At 36.4% G+C, this 16,432-nt stretch overlaps 2 protein-coding genes across 2 annotated transcripts; one reads left to right on the top strand and one right to left on the bottom strand.

Annotated features, from left to right (window-relative positions):
• The first annotated feature begins 3,002 nt into the window (after window positions 1-3,002).
• On the top strand, window positions 3,003-9,690 carry ELP2 (elongator protein 2). The gene is made up of 10 exons (XM_039037022.2): window positions 3,003-3,296; window positions 3,400-3,487; window positions 3,677-3,762; window positions 4,015-4,168; window positions 4,639-4,799; window positions 4,898-5,575; window positions 6,268-6,586; window positions 6,942-7,159; window positions 7,724-7,901; window positions 9,048-9,690. Exons 1-10 carry the CDS (start codon window positions 3,150-3,152, stop codon window positions 9,536-9,538), a joined length of 2,520 nt encoding a protein of 839 aa, XP_038892950.1. The 5' UTR covers window positions 3,003-3,149; the 3' UTR covers window positions 9,539-9,690.
• A 2,546-nt stretch (window positions 9,691-12,236) lies between these two features.
• On the bottom strand, window positions 12,237-15,130 carry PDE331 (Octicosapeptide/Phox/Bem1p family protein). The gene is made up of 2 exons (XM_039036090.2): window positions 13,603-15,130; window positions 12,237-13,447 (listed from the first exon to the last, which is right to left on the bottom strand). Exons 1-2 carry the CDS (start codon window positions 14,814-14,816, stop codon window positions 12,526-12,528), a joined length of 2,136 nt encoding a protein of 711 aa, XP_038892018.1. The 5' UTR covers window positions 14,817-15,130; the 3' UTR covers window positions 12,237-12,525.
• Between the last annotated feature and the right edge of the window lie 1,302 nt (window positions 15,131-16,432).

Here is a 16,432-nt window from a genome sequence, read left to right as displayed (position 1 = left end):
GTGGCTAAGAAAATATGCTTCCCACATGGTGCTTCAAATGGCAATATAGCTAGAAACCCTAGTGACTCATGGATGCTAGCCAAGGCCTAGTCACTTGAGGTGTCTTCAACAATTGGTTCACTCGATTATTCAGATCCATTTGACTTAAAATTTAATTTTCTCGGTTTTCAACAACTTGGTAGTCGCTATGTTATAATAAACTAACGTGACAAACGACTTAGATTTAGATACATTAATTATGTGACAATTGTATCGTTTGATTTCATATAATCAATGAAGCAACATATGGAGTCATAGCACTGTTATATAAGTATAAACAAAGTCTCACATTGATTAAGGAAAGATCATGAGTATATAAATGAAGACAATTATCTCTATTGATATGAAGCTTTTTGGGTAAAACTAAAACTAAAGCTACGAAGGTTTATGCTCAAAGTAGATAATATCATAATATTGTGGAGATAGGTGGAGGTTTTGTTATTCTTATTAATTAGTATCACAATCATAGTCTAAACCTAACTGTGTGGATGAGATCTTCAACGATTTCAAACAAAAGTGGTGAGTTTTATGAATGAATCTCATCAAGAGCGGCAAACAAATAATAACTCTACCAAGCTCAATGGTAGAGAAATAGAATGGTACATTGATATTCCAATTTTATGCAAGACTTTTACGTCCTTCAAGACCCACTTATCAGAAATCAACATGTCAGTTACAGTATTTATATCAAACCACTCGAATTTTACTTTTGGTTTCACCGAAAAAGTTCGTAACTAAAGTTTTGCAAAGAGTACCCTTTTTAAGGTCATAGTTTGTGAGTTGTGAGTCAAATTAAATTTACATATACCTCCATCCACATTTGCATTCAAAAACTTGTCTGACAAAGAAACCCCATGATATTAATTAAAAAAAAAGGATCTACAACTTTAGATTCTCTGAGAAAATCAGAAAGACCCTTGCCTGTATGTGTGACATTTATTGAATTGAGAAGTGATGATGATGATGTTGTTGGTCTCTCTTATGTTATCTCTGCAAGAAAAATTGATGTTGTTGTCAGTTGTCACACACAGTGCAAATAATAATATTTGTGAATTAAGGGCATGAACATGTCTGAACTTGCTGATGGCTTGTCGAAAACATGTCTTTTTAAGAGAGAAAATTTTGAAACCCAACAAGTTTTGAGATCTCTGAAGGGGAAGAAAGCTTTGTTGGGGAAATGGCTGTTTGTTCAATTAGATGCGTGCCGGTCGGATCCGGATGACATTCCACCAAATTAAAAGTATAGCATTTCATGCTCCGTAGCTAAGCTCTTCTCTGACTGATGGGATGCTGAAGAGTCAATGTTTTTTTTCCCTTTCTATTGTGATTTGCATGTCGGAGTACTCCAGAAATTATTGGAGAGTCCATACAACTACAATGTCACTTGTAATTTCATGTGAAAATATTAGCATGCATCTTAGGTCGCTTCTATTTTTTTTTTCAGACTAACTTACTCATTCAACTACTGATAAACTTTTTTCTTTTTAATATTTTTTTTGTATCTTTTAGATGAATTGCAAAAAGATGGATGTAGTTTAAAATACGCGTAGGGGCTATTTGGTCTACAAACTTCTTAAATTAGTATAAACAACCCAACTTTAGTAGCAAATACTATTGAAGTTTGCACATTTATCAAGTAATTTTATCAACCCATCTTTTTCTACTTTTCATATTTATGGAAGAATTTCATATTCTCATTTATCTCTATTTTTTCTTTTAAAAAAAATTATCGAGTAACTTCAACTTTTCTTTTGAATCTATTTTTTAGTATTGTCGATGAACTCTATCTTAGAACTCTACACCTTAAACACAAACTTACTAACTCTAACATATTGACTTCATCCAGTGGGTTAGATGTTTCTTTAGTGTTTATTTCGAATCATTTGTTGTATTAGGTATGAAAGAGAAACCGCAAAGTGCTTTAAATTTGTATTATAGTTTTTTTTTTTTTTTTGGGTTTTTGTTTTTGTTTTGTTTTGTTTTTTTTGGGGGTAAAGATTGGTTAAAGAAGGTGTAAATTGTTTAATTTACATCTGATTAAGAATGTGAAGCTTTTTTGTGGTTGAGGGGACACCCGTCCGTAGGAGGAGCCCATAATGCCATTCCTCTTTGTCCCTTCTTACCACTCCATTGATTGCACCCTTTTCCCTTCTTTTTTTTTTTTTTTTTTTTTTTTTTTTTTTTTTTTTTTAAAAAAATTAATTTAATTTAATTTATTGGGTTTTTACTGTCCAGTCACTTGCATTAACCATAACCATTATCCTTCTCTTTATTCACATTTTAGAATCTAACCTTTCAATGTGGTTAAGCCATATTTAGTCTTACTTTTTCTTTTGTATTTTTAGTTTAACATCTAGCATATGAGTGGAGAGGAATCAAACTATTGGACGCATGATCGATGGTATGTGTCTAAATGAATTAAACTATTTTCAAATTGATATATGTCATATGAATTTAGCTGTGAATTAAATGTCCATTTAGTCTCATTTCGAGTGATTATGAAGAAAGTTTTGAAAATATATGATGTCATCATTTTCATTACTTAAATACTTTGTGAAATGAAATTGTTAGAAATGATGGAATCTTATGTTCAAACTTGAAAATATCATGTTATTTTAGTAATAAAGTGAGAAAAGTAGGATGCATTTTACCTCCTGCCACTATTTAATATAATAGAAGTGATTATGAAATTATCAAAAATTACTTTTATCATTTTTAAAATGACTAAAAAATATTTCAATTATTAAAAATAAATTTTAATCGTATAAAAAATGTATTTAAAAGTATAAAAATTAAACATTAAATTGATTTTTAGTGGTTAAATTTGTGTTTAACCCTGACAAAATTGATTTTAATTATTTCGAAATAGCAAAATTACCCAAACATAGGCCCAGAGCAAAGAATAGGTCCAATGGGCCCATTGAGCCCAGCATTCGATTGCCATTAGGCCCATAAGTAAACCCGTCCATCTAACTGTTCGGCCAACCTTCGTCCCGCCGCAGTCCCTGGTTGTCGCCTGAGAGCCCCGAACAAGGAAAGCTTTCAAACGCCCTGCTATTCGGCCGCCATCTCCTCTTCCCCTTCCTAACCGGTGCTTTCTACCGGCAAACATGACTTCCGGCGGCGGCGGCGAAGTTGAAGTCAAGGAAGTGTTTATAGGGGCAGGCTGTAACAGAATAGTGAACAACGTTTCTTGGGGAGCCTGTGATTTAGTGGCTTTTGGCGCTCAAAACGCCGTTGCCATCTTCTCTCCTAAGGTCTGTATCATATTAAGATCCACTTCCTCTGTCAAGTTTCCACAACCGGAAAAATGCTGAACTTTACTTCCTTTTTGTTCTCCTTTATTTTCGAATTTCACAGTCTGCACAAATTCTGACGACTCTTCCCGGTCACAACGCTTCTGTGAACTGCACTTATTGGCTTCCAAGTAATAAATTTTCGTTTAGAGGTGAGCTGAAGTTTTTCCCATCGTCATCATCTTGAAATCAATGATTCTAAACGTTTAATTTTCTCCGTGGTGTATCTTAGAAATTATACTCCAAGGACTATATACACCTTGTAGCTTACTTGGGAAACAAGAACTAGCGTGTGGACCTTTTTTTCCCCTCATTTCTTAATTGTACCTTCTTGTCCTCAGCCAAGCATTTGAAGTGTCATTATCTGCTATCTGGTGACTCTGATGGTGCTATTCACTTATGGGAGTTGTCTCTTGTGGACCAGAAGGTAATACCTTTTCCACAGCTTCACTGGATTAATTAATACTCAATTAAGCTTGAAGGATGTTTTGTTGAGTTTGTGACCCAACTTCCCGCGTGATTTCTAATCAGTTGAATTTATTGGAGGAAGTATATGGAAGTGAAACATTTATGCAATGTGGAAGATTTTATGGGTGGATCTTTTTTATGTGTTTGTATATATCTGATCGGGTTAATGCATTCATGTTTTAATGTTCTAACGAAACTTGTGTTTGTATAGTGGAGAAATGTTTTACAACTACCAAAATCACACAAGAAAGGCATCACATGTATTACTGCACATATAATTTCTGAAACGGTGGCAATTGTTGCGTCTGCTTCTTCAGATGGTTCAATTTGTGTTTGGGAGGTTGTTTTCCCGTCTACCAATGAAGGTAAGAAAATAATTTTTATAAAATAATGTTTGTTTTCTGCTAATGCCTGTTACACTTATATCTAACTAAAGATATTCCGCACTAAATCAAACTGGCCTGTAAGATTGTTTAATTCATTATTTCGCCCTCTCCAGTATTTCATAATTGGGTAAAGAAGTGGATTACTTTTGGAATTTTTGCAATTATATTGTTTTCTTATTGTTGGCTTTTTCGTGGTTAAAAAATTATTAGAAGGGATTTGCTACTGTGCTTGCTTTTTCTATATGCTGAACTATCGATTTTTTTAATGCTTACTTCTTTAGTTAAGTGCCTCAAACATGAACAATGGTCACTGATAATGTTAGTTGGAACTTCCTCTTAATGTTTACACATTTATGTAATGGATATATATTGTTAGTATATAAACTTTCACCTTGATGTGAAACATTAAGGTCTTTCTAAAATACATGCTCTATATCTTATTCTTTTAGGTAATTGTACATTGTTGTTGCTGGACTCGCTCATGGTTGGTTCAAAATCTATGGTGGCACTTTCATTAGCAGAATTGCCTGGAAATGTCAGTTATATGGTCCTGGCTATGGGAGGCTTGGATAATAAGATTCATCTGTATTGTGGGAAGAGAACTGGAGAGGTATCTAGTTAGTACATTATGAATTTTTATTCTACTTTCATGTCATGAACTATAAGCCATATTTAGAAGGTTTTGTTTTTGCCCTTCAATGTACGCAGTTTGTTAAGGCATGTGAGCTCAAAGGACATACAGATTGGATTAGAAGTCTGGACTTCTCTTTGCCTATGGGGAAAAATGGAGAAGCAAACAGCATTATGCTTGTAAGCTCATCTCAGGACAGAGGCATACGCATATGGAAGATGGCTCTTCATGGTTCTTCACCTGACATAAATGGAGGATGCAAAAAAGAAGAAATAAGTTTAACATCTTATATACAAGGTCCTATATTTACTGCTGGACCATCAACTTACCAGGTATCATTAGAATCTCTTTTGATTGGACATGAGGATTGGGTATATTCGGTCCAATGGCAGCCGCCTTCAGCTACAGAAATAGAAGGGGTTCCATGCTATCAATCTGAAAGCATCCTTTCTGCATCTATGGACAAGACAATGATGATTTGGAAGCCCGAGAAGACTTCAGGCATCTGGATGAATGTGGTTACTGTTGGAGAGTTAAGTCATTGTGCTTTAGGGTTTTATGGTGGGCATTGGAGCCCTAATGGAGATTCAATTTTAGCACATGGTTACGGTGGGTCTTTTCATCTCTGGAGAAATGTTGGTATCAGTTCAGATAACTGGAAACCTCAAAAGGTTCCCTCAGGACATTTTGCTGCTGTCATGGATATTTCATGGGCCAGATCTGGTGATTATATTATTTCAGTCAGCCATGACCAGGTGAGGTGCAAATTTTGGTAATCCGCCTTGTATTATCTCATTGTGTCATTACGTGAATATGAAAACTTTAACTAACTGCCCTTGTCTTAATTCATTGTGTCATTTGAGTGTATTTTATCAACCTTAGTTTTTTTTTTTTTCCCCATCTCTCTAGCCAAGAAATAATTGCGAGATTTTCTGGCTCTGAAAAAAAAAAAGGATAAAATATGGTAAATGCACTCCCTTTCATTCGTGGTTGAGACTTGTAGTTTTGTGTTAACTGTGTGCTTTCTTTGTGTCTGGCTATCTAGTTGAGATGATACTGGGAAAATTAGCGAGAAAGAGAAGTTTCAAGTAGGAGGAGTTTTTTCTTCCAATTTAACGCGATAGGCTAGGCAAAGGGTGTGCCCGCATGAGAGTGAGAGGGGAAAAATTTAGCTTCCGGTGGACACAAGATGTTTGGGACCCATGATAAATGGTTGGTTAGAGCGGTGGGAAAAATCTTGGGTCAGAGGAGTATCTAGTTAGATTATGAGTGCAAAGGCACTTTTTGGTTAGTCTAGTTTTGGCTGAATAGGGGAGGCAAGGATCTTAGCTATGTACCGTTTCTCTATATAAATAAAAGGATCCTCTTGGAATAAAATAATACGAAAGGCAATGAGATCGTTCTCTGTTACTTAATGCTGATGTCTACTGATGTCAATGTTTTGCAGACAACTCGGATTTTTGCTCCCTGGAAAAATGTCAATTCTCTTGAAGGAGGTTCTTGGCATGAAATTGCTCGACCTCAAGTTCATGGTCATGATATTAATTGTGTCACCATAATACAAGGGAAGGGGAACCATCGCTTTGTCAGTGGAGCTGAAGAGAAAGTTGCTAGAGTCTTTGAAGCTCCATTATCTTTTTTGAAGACATTGAGTCATGCCACACTGCAGAATTTCGTGGCCACTGAAGATCACCTTGTGGATGTTCAGATTTTGGGTGCTAATATGTCGGCTCTTGGCCTTTCACAGAAACCTATTTATGTTCACTGTGAGTCTTTCTTCAATATTTCCCCCATTCTAGAGCGCGTTCATTCTGGATAAATATGACTTTCAAGTTTAAAGCTTAGAATTTTAGCCTAGTACCATTCGCAATCTACAGTATGAAACTTAAGTTTTGTGTGTGTGTGTATATATATATATACAGACATCCACACGCACCTTCAATGTTCCACTTTTCAAATCATCTGGAATGTAAAACCATTGCTTGATGGTGAAATTTCTAATTCAACTTGAAGCAGTAATATCTCGGTTAATTGCTACCGAGTCTTTGCAATCTTTTGTTCCGTTATATGAGTATGTATATTCAAATGTTATGAGTTCTAACCATTCATCTTTTTATGCAGCTGCTGATAAGACACCAGATAGGAGTGGAAATGAAGGTATTGACACCCTTGAAACCATTCCCGATGCAGTTCCTGTCGTTCTTACCGAACCTCCCATTGAAGATCAATTGGCATGGCATACACTTTGGCCAGAGTCGCACAAACTTTATGGTCATGGGAATGAGCTATTTTCTATATGTTGTGATCACAAGGGGAAGCTTGTTGCTTCATCCTGTAAGGTATATCACCTAATCAGTTCATCTATTTTTCATATTTATAGAAAATAAGTATTCATTTCTATTTAAATAGTCACCCAAAAAGATAATGTCTTTTGTTTCTTATCCTGCTTGAACAAAAAACAGTAGTTTTATAGATTTGGTATCTAGTATTATTGTTGCTTTGCCTATTTATTTTTCTTTTTATTTGGGAAATGAATGCTTAATTACTTTATTATTAGAAAACACACATAGAGTTCTTACAATTTATAATCCAATAAAGATTCTCAAGATATATATATATATATATAATCTCACTATTTGACTAAGAATGCAGTGGCAATTTAAAATTTTATTCTCAAGTAGCATAACTTCTGAAGTGTTAATTTGGTAGCATGACTTCAAGTTTAAATTCATTTCAGCTCTTGAAAAACATTTGTGAATTAATCTAAAAGGAGTAGTAATCTGGATTCTTAATTATGATTGTGATATTGAAGAGGAGATTTTCGAGCAAATATTTTCATGCATAGGACACACTTTAGCTTTTATATGTTACAGTTCATATTTTAAACTATCTATAATGTATAGGCACAAACGGCATCAGTGGCAGAAATATGGCTTTGGGAGGTTGGTTCGTGGAAGGCAGTCAGTCGTTTGCAATCTCACAGCTTGACAATAACACAAATGGAGTTTTCCCACGATGACAGTATGCTATTGGCAGTCTCAAGGGATCGCCAGTTTTCTGTTTTCAAAATCCAGAGAACAGGTACCTCTGACCTACTTAACATATGTGAAGATATATACTCTTTTTGTTAACATTGTGAATCCTAATCTCCAGCAAGACAGTCTTGAAGCAAGCAACAGTTCTTTGTTTCGGTCTTGAGATAATTGCATAATGTACATGTTGACTATGTGAAATGAGCCCTCTATGGTTTAAATGCTATACGATGCCCTCATCCTTTGAGATGATTTGATCTCTCTCTCCCCCCAGCTTCCCCCCTCCCCCCTCTTCTCTCTAGGAAACTAATAGTATTTTAGGAGAGAAGAGGAGAGGAATACAAGGATGAAATCCCTCATGGCCAATGGGATCAACTATCAATTGGCGTGATTCGTGAATAAGTGCATATTGTAGTTACGAAAAGAGTTGGACACAGTCACTCCTAAGAGGCCGGCATAGAATCTGACTACTCCAGGAAAGTCATCCAAGGGAGAAATGGAGCATCTGAAAATCCTTCAGTTCTTCGTAGACCTAGGTTCTCAAAATATAGTGAAAATGGCACTAGTCCAAGTTGTTAGCCCTACCTTCATAAGGTTGGCCTCGTAAAACTTACTATACCCTTCCGAAGTTGCACACTTCAGAACCCAATCTTTTATTCAGAAACGCCCTCCATCTTCTGAATCAAACTCATTATAACTAATTGAAAAAGTCATCTGGCCGTCCCGTGTAAGTGCTACACTTTTGTCTTTCGTAGGAAGAATCCCCTAATCTGAGGAGTTTCTTCAAATGAGCTCCCCTCCTCCCTCGCTAATATGAGTGCATCATCATTATGGTGGAACCTACAATCCTCACCACACCCTCCCCCCCCCAAAGAAAAGCATACACACCTAAAATTCTGTATTTTGATTATTGGACTCGTTTTAATATTTTCATCTTATTTCTCGAAATTCTTGATTTTTCTTGTTTGGCCAATGTTAGAAATTTTACTGGTCTTTTCAGATCACCCTAATTCTTAACTGCTTTAGGAAATGTAGGTTCTGCATAATACAAATTAATTGCTGCACTTCTCAGCATTTTCTCCCATTAATTAGTTATTACATTGAAAAAAAGGAAAGGAAAGAGGAGGGAGAGAGAGAGAGAGTGAGGAGTGAGAACTATAGTTTTTAATATAAATTATTTGCTGAATCCGTTCAGGCTCTGATGAAATCCACCATGAGCTTATATCAAGGCAGGAGGCACACAGAAGAATCATATGGTCATGTTCTTGGAACCCACACGGTCATGAGTTTGCAACAGGCTCTAGGGATAAGACTGTGAAGATATGGGCTGTGACAGCTGAATCTTCAGTTAAGCAGCTAACAACTCTCTCACAGTTCAAATCTAGTGTCACCGCTTTATCATGGGTCGGTCTTGATCCCAAAAGCAATGGATTCCTTGCAGTTGGAATGGAAAATGGCCTCCTTGAGTTGTGGAATTTGTCTATCAATAGAACAGATAATGTTTGCTCAAATGTAGTTGCTTCGGTCGTTAAACGTCTCGATCCATTTGTGTGCCATGTTTCCTCGGTCAACCGCCTCGCATGGAAGGAACCGGAGAAGAGTGGTGAAGAGTGCAGGAAGTTGCAACTTGCATCCTGTGGCGCTGACCACTGTGTTAGAGTGTTTGAGATAAATGTTCCAGTATGAAAAGGGATATATCTTTGTATTATAGGTTGGAATATTGCTTGTTTTGTACATTATGATCGGTTTTCAATTTTGCCCCGACAGAAAGTAAGTAACACTCACTTAACTTTTATCGTATACATTTTTTCCCATCCTGTTTGGGCTGCTGATCTGTATATTTATTTCCATTTCCAGTTCTAACCTTTTCTAAGGAAACAATGGATTATATTATATTTGGGAGTAAATTTGAAATTGTTTAGATCACTTTAATTTTATACTTTTAATCGCAATCTTCAAACTATGTTAAAGTTGATTTTAAATTAATAAAAACATTTTTGGAGTGATTTTGAAAATAACGAAAGTTATTTTAACAATTTTAGAATCGCTCTCAAATATGTTAATAGTCTCTGCACTTATAATCATCTTATGAATTGTTCTAAAATTGACATCCATCGACGTCTCATTAAAAAATTGATCACATCGCATTAAAATATTAGTTTTAAAATGGGTTATTTTTTCAATATGATAAAATGAACTAAAATATTTGCAAAATATAGTAAAATGTTGTTCTATAGTAATAGATACTAATAAACTATTATCATTAATCACTGTTAGTCTATTAGTGTGACATTTTGTTATATTCGGAAATATTTTTAATAGTTTTACCATTTAAAACAATTTTTCTTTTAAATTGATCTCAAAATCAATGCAAATGTTTTTTTTTTTTTAAGTTCAACAATTAAAAAGGTGAGAAATTGAACCATTGATTTTTAGAATAATATTTTGTAACTTACCGAGGCAGCTATTTTCAGCCGGATAATGTAGCCTTGTTTCAAAATCTTGTCAACTATAATAAATGGAGTCATGAATGATCTAATCATGGGTTGATTTATTCAAATACACCTTTATATAAAAATGAATAGTCAGAATGAGAAATGTAAGAGCTTTACAAGTCGGCAAAGGATTATTGTGTTAAGACCAATTTCTAACAAGGTAGGCTTGGCCAATCGGAAAGAAGAAACTAAGTCCTTAAATAATTGATAGATGAACCAATGAAAATAAATATCGGTGCTTTTATATGAGTCTAATATTGAGGCGAAGTCTTGTCTGCGCACAATATTAATTGCCTTCTGAATAATGCTTTCTTGCGTGGATCCTGCATTGCCTATATAGAATATTAGGTCCACAATAGATAAGGACTGAAATGAAGTGAAGGGACTCTTTAAAAAATACCAAAGTCAAAATTTATATCATTGTTCTTTGGTGGCTTTGAGTTCTATTCTATATTTATTATACGCATCAACTTGTAACGAGAAAATCAACAGTAAAAGCCTTTTGCAATAAGACTTCGTCTGGTTTTAGACAAAATTCAGTGGAATTCCCAAAATTCATTTTCGATTCTCACCAAAAGTTGGGCCCTTGATTCGATTTCAGCATCATTTCGCCAACTGTTTGAGAAAGATCTGCAGAATTTCAAATTTTGTTAATGATAAGATCTTTAATCAGTTTGCCTAATAAACCAAAATTCTGTACAGAAGTGATTGTAAAAGAAATGAAAGGAGAAAATGATGACAATGCAAAGCAACGTCTTTAGGAAGCAAAGACAAGCATGATTAGGTAAGACCCACGTGGCAAACTTGATTAACTGAGTCATAAATTCTGAAACCTGTCCCCATCTCCAAAAACAAAAACAAACCTCGTACATATTGTAAGAAAAGTTTCACCAAAAACTAAACCTGACATTTGTATATTATAAGACAATCCGGAAAGGAATCCAGCCACTGTAAATATCAGATACAATCACATGAAATTTATAGCATTTCACCTACAATGGCACATGCAAATTTAAGACTTCAAGATGTGAAAAGTTTCAAAGATGTAATTGATGCACTGACAATCAAATTCCCATCTGAATTAGGCTGATAATCTCACCAAAAGCAAGACTTCAGTCCAATCATAATCTTCAAATGAGATCTTGGCTAAAATCAACTTTGATTGGATTCTGATATCATTTTAATGAAAAAAGATATGAAGAATAAATGACAATAGAGATGAGATGTTACAAGTTAGAATATGTGCATTAATTGGATTCCATACTTTACAGCTTGTGAATGCCAACAGGTACCTTTGCACAGGGTATGAAGAAGGAAATGACAGATTTGGGAAGGAAGTTGAACAGCTTTCAGAGAACATAAAGCAGCCTCACAACTTTATCAGAAAGAAAAGAGTGGAAGATATCGATGGAAACAAGCCAGTGGTAAACACCCTTGTGAAGAGGATTATTCATCAGCCTATCGAACATGAGCCATAGCCTTCCAAAGGATTCAACCAAGCCACTGAACATGAGCATTCGTTCTCAGATGAGGCTGCTACACTGAAAAGGAAACCTGTAATTCTTATTTGTTCCACACTCAGTAAAGAAGATACAAAACGATCAGCAACATTGAATCTGTGAACACAATCAGGTATCAAAAGTATGAAGACAGAAACGTCAAGGTGAAGGGGCCATCTGCGAGGAAAGGATCATCTTTTGTTGAAAATAACTGATGGAGAAACTCATAGTTGGTATGGATGTGATTGACTGGAGAAACTTATAGTATTCAATTGCTGGATACTATAAGCAATTGACTGGAGGGGAGAGCGGACTCATACAAGGAAAGACTAGTACAGAGGTAATAAATAAAACCAAACATATCTGATATCAGCAGAGGGAACAAAAAGATTGATGCAAAAACTCTTGCTAATTCTATAACACATTGACTGCACAAGCACACCATGTTTGAGTTCAGAACTTACAGTATAACTTATAATCTCCATACCACTTATCATTTTCTATGACAATAAACAAATAATATGGCACACGAACAAGAAGACAACAACAATACTTATTATCTCTATCTCAGATACATGCACAAACCAATAGATACCAATAACAAGACAGACAATAAAATAGAAAATTGTAAGCAAAACCAAATACTTTATTCCAAAATTGTTTCTTCTTTCTGAACAGACTATAATGGTTGTGAAGTTCTCATCTGCTGCTTCATGTTGTCAGTGGGAAGCTGAGCAGAATTTTCAGGCAGCATTACAGCGGCTGCTGGCATGGCTTGGTACTGAGAAGGTGCTAGAGGCTGAGTATAGTATATTTGAGAATGAGCAGGGTCTGAAAATTCGTAGGCATAATTTGCAGTAGCAGATGTAGGTGCAACCGATTGAGATGGATGCTGAATATGAGAGTAACCCTGGTTATAGCCAACATATTGTTGCTGATGCTGACTTGCGGGAACCTGAACTAACGACTGAGGAGTTGTAGTTGTCTGTTTGTATGCATTGGCAGACATTTCAGTTTTTGCAATAGGGGCATTCCTCATGTGGTTGTATGCTGCAGTCGTAACCAATGTTGGATTGGGAGGGGTTTGGGGCCGGCCAGGAGGAATAGCAGTGGCAGACTCGCTGATGGTAGATTGCTGTACTGGCAAATTGCCATAAGCTTGACCCTGTCTGGCAGGCAGGTAGTAGACTGGATACTGCTGTTCCATTTGATGGGGATGATGATGGTGCTGAGGAGAATATACAGGGAAAAATGCTGGAATTTGAACTGCACCAGATGGGTGCTGGTGGATGTAGTGGGCGCCTGCATGTATGAATTGCTGTGGTTGAGGTGGGTGTTGCTGTGGCTGTGGCTGTTGTTGCTGTTGCTGTTGTTGCTGAAGTTGCTGGTGTTGATGCTGGTCGTACTGAGAGTGTAAAACATATCCTGATTCTTGGACCTGTTGTGGAATATGAACCCGGGCGTTCTGATCAGAAACATTGACTTTTGGATCTGCGGGACTGCCAGGAAGCCTAACGGCTGAAGTGGGGATTTGATGAACAACTTGTTCTTGATACATCACAGGTTTTGAGCGAGACATCGGATTGTTTAAACTACTATCACTGAAGAAACAAAAGAAAACAGAAAGAAAATGCACGAACTCAGACTAACAACCAATTATCACTCCAGAACAATCATCGCAAACTTTAATTGATAATAGAAATTAAGCAGAATGAGTAATACCAGAGAATGATAAAGAAAATCAAGCAATTAGTACCTTGACACCGAGTCCGGGGAAGGTATATCAACAAGTCCACTTGATTTCTGCTGCAATTGGGGAGCTAGAGACTGTGGCTGAGGTGGTAGTGGTTTCCGGTATCCGACCGGCGCCCCGTGGTCCGATCTCTCGTCATCGGAGATCACCCGATTTGTATATTCTCCTACACCTACTCCAGCAGCTGAGCACACCGGAATTGCAGAGCCCGCCGCCGCAGAAGCCACAATAGTTGTAGGCAAAGGAGGCGGCGAAGAGAGTGCCGTGAAAGCTTCATCTTGCTGTTTTTGACCAACACTCATCTGCGAAAATTGCTCCTCAATTCCCACCTTCTGATCTTGAACTCGAACTGCACCAGCAGCAACCCCACCGCTATTGCCACTATCCTCCACATGGACCCGAATCGGCGGCAAATTCGCCAGAGAAGGCGAAGAAGAAGTAGACCCAAATGACGACGTGGTCTCGATCATCGGTGAATCAGGGACAGAATGAACATCCTGTTTTCCACCCTTACCATTTCCAAACGACCCAGGCTGAGAACCATCCGCCTCCCTCGGACCCGAATCGAGGTTATTAACACCGACATCATCATCAAGCCCTAGCAAGCAATTGACCGATGCAGAGTCAGAAAAACCTCTATTGAGCAAACCGGCACCATTTAAAGCATTCAAAAACCAGTCCTCGGAACTAGTCGAGCTCTCGAGAATTGGCCCGATCGACTGAGAAACATCCGGCTTAATCGGGAACAGGAACAACCTAAGTCGCGAGGGTTTTGCCGCAGGGTTAGACGAATTACTCGCCGTCCGATCATACTCATCAATCATATTCTCCAAATCCTCATCAGTGGTTACAGAAATGAGAGAATCCAAGTCCTCATTCGGAAGCTGATATTTCAGAGTAAACGGCCTACCATTGAGAAGCGTCTTCGACAAACGCGCAGTGAGGTCAGATAAAGACGTATGGCGGTCGACAACAACGATCCGAGTCTCACCACAGACATAGCATAGAGTCTTATCATGAGGGCGAGGGACTATATGGCCGCCATAGCTGCACATAAGGCGGAGACGGCCAGCGAGAGGGCCGGGAGCGAGAGGCTCATCCCACGTGTCGGTGTTGCGAGACCTCGGAGAGGAGTCCAACGACTCCGGATAGTTAAGATGAGGCGACACCACCGGTGGAAGCGGTTGAGTGGGGGGCGGAGGCGGCGGTTCCGTCATGGCGTACGGCGGAGGATGGGCGGAGTTGGAATTTGGGAGCAGAAAGCTAAAGGGAGAGAGAAAAGAAAACCCCAACTTTTGGTCTTTCTTAAAGAACACGGAGGACAGTAATTAAAAAATAAATAAATATATAAATAAAATCATTTAACGCACTTTCCTGAAAATCCGATTGTGGTACAGTTAGAATAATTAACAGATTAGGGAAAAAAAGGTAAAATAAAGCAATAATCAAGGGGGGTTGGGAGTTACAGTTACTTAGTTAGGGATGAGAGAGTAAAATATTTCCATAATGATTTGGGGCATGAAATGGGATTTCCATGTAAATGGAGGGACCGATTATGGAAATATTTGGGTGAACCGTGAACATGTTGTTTGTTTTACGGTGGTAAAAAAGTGAAGGGTAAAAGGGGGACAAAATAAAACCGGACCGGGTTCAAACTGGGGGTGACAGCTAAGCACACTGATTGGCTCCAGTTGGGCTGCATGGGAAGGTGTGTGGGCTGTAGCTGTTTGCTGGATCATCATTTTTTTTTCTAGTGAATTTTTCCTTTTATTTTTTTCTTTTTGTCCTGTCAGTTATACACCCTTTAGCTTTTAAAATATATTGTTGTTTATTATTTTTGTGGGATTTTTTCCTTTGTGGTATTTTGCATAATAATCCTACATGGAGATGGATAGACTAAAATGTATTTTGATCGACTTCGCTTTTTTTTTTTTTTTTTTTAATAATTGTGTTGATTTAATTTTAACTTTTCAGATATTTTTTAATCTTAATTTCTTTTTATTAAAAATATATGTATATTTCTTGAGTATAATATAAGATTAAAATTATCTCTATAAAGAGACTCCAACCGCCATCTAAAAATTATTGTTGAACACAAAATAATAATAATGAGGAAGAGGAGAGATCAGTTTAGTGTTATGTTTCTATTTATACATGCATTATGATAAGTGTGACATAATAGCTTTTGTATTGTGGTGAAATGAATCGATCTGGATATTATTATGTATTGGTATGGTTTTTTAAAAAAATATATAAATGTCTATTACACATTTATAAATATCTATTCTCATCTATTACTCATAAACAGTAACATTTTTACTATATTTATAAATAAATTGATACATTTTTCAAAACAACCGAGACAATATCAAACAAAAACGCCTCATCAAAACAACTTTTTAACTGCATTTATTTGTTAATTTAACATATTTACTTAAGATTTAGATATAAAACAGATAGGATTTATATATTTTTTTTTAAATATCCACTCGTATCTAAGTAGAAAACTTAAATAAATAAAATCAAGATATTAAGTTTAAACAACAAGAGAAAATCCATTAAGTTTAAAAAAAAAATCGATAAGAACCAGAAATTACCGATTAAAAAAAGTAAAATATTTTTAGATGGATTAACAGATTAACATAGGGAGGATGTATAGTTGAGATAAATACCACATTATAATTTATAAGTTTTAGTTATATAATTATATTTTCAGAAATTCAATTATACCCTTACAACTTTAGAAATTATATGAATTTAAACCAAAATCTGTATTAATTTAAAACTAAAACTTTTGATAGCATCAATTCAAACTATAAATCAATAATTACAC

The sequence above is a fragment of the Benincasa hispida genome, chromosome 7 (genome assembly GCF_027475165.1).
Source record: "Benincasa hispida cultivar pf3 chromosome 7, pf3_genome.v1.1, whole genome shotgun sequence".
NCBI lineage: Eukaryota > Viridiplantae > Streptophyta > Magnoliopsida > Cucurbitales > Cucurbitaceae > Benincasa > Benincasa hispida.
Note: the sequence above shows the minus strand (reverse complement) of the source record. Positions and strands in the feature narration are given on the sequence as shown.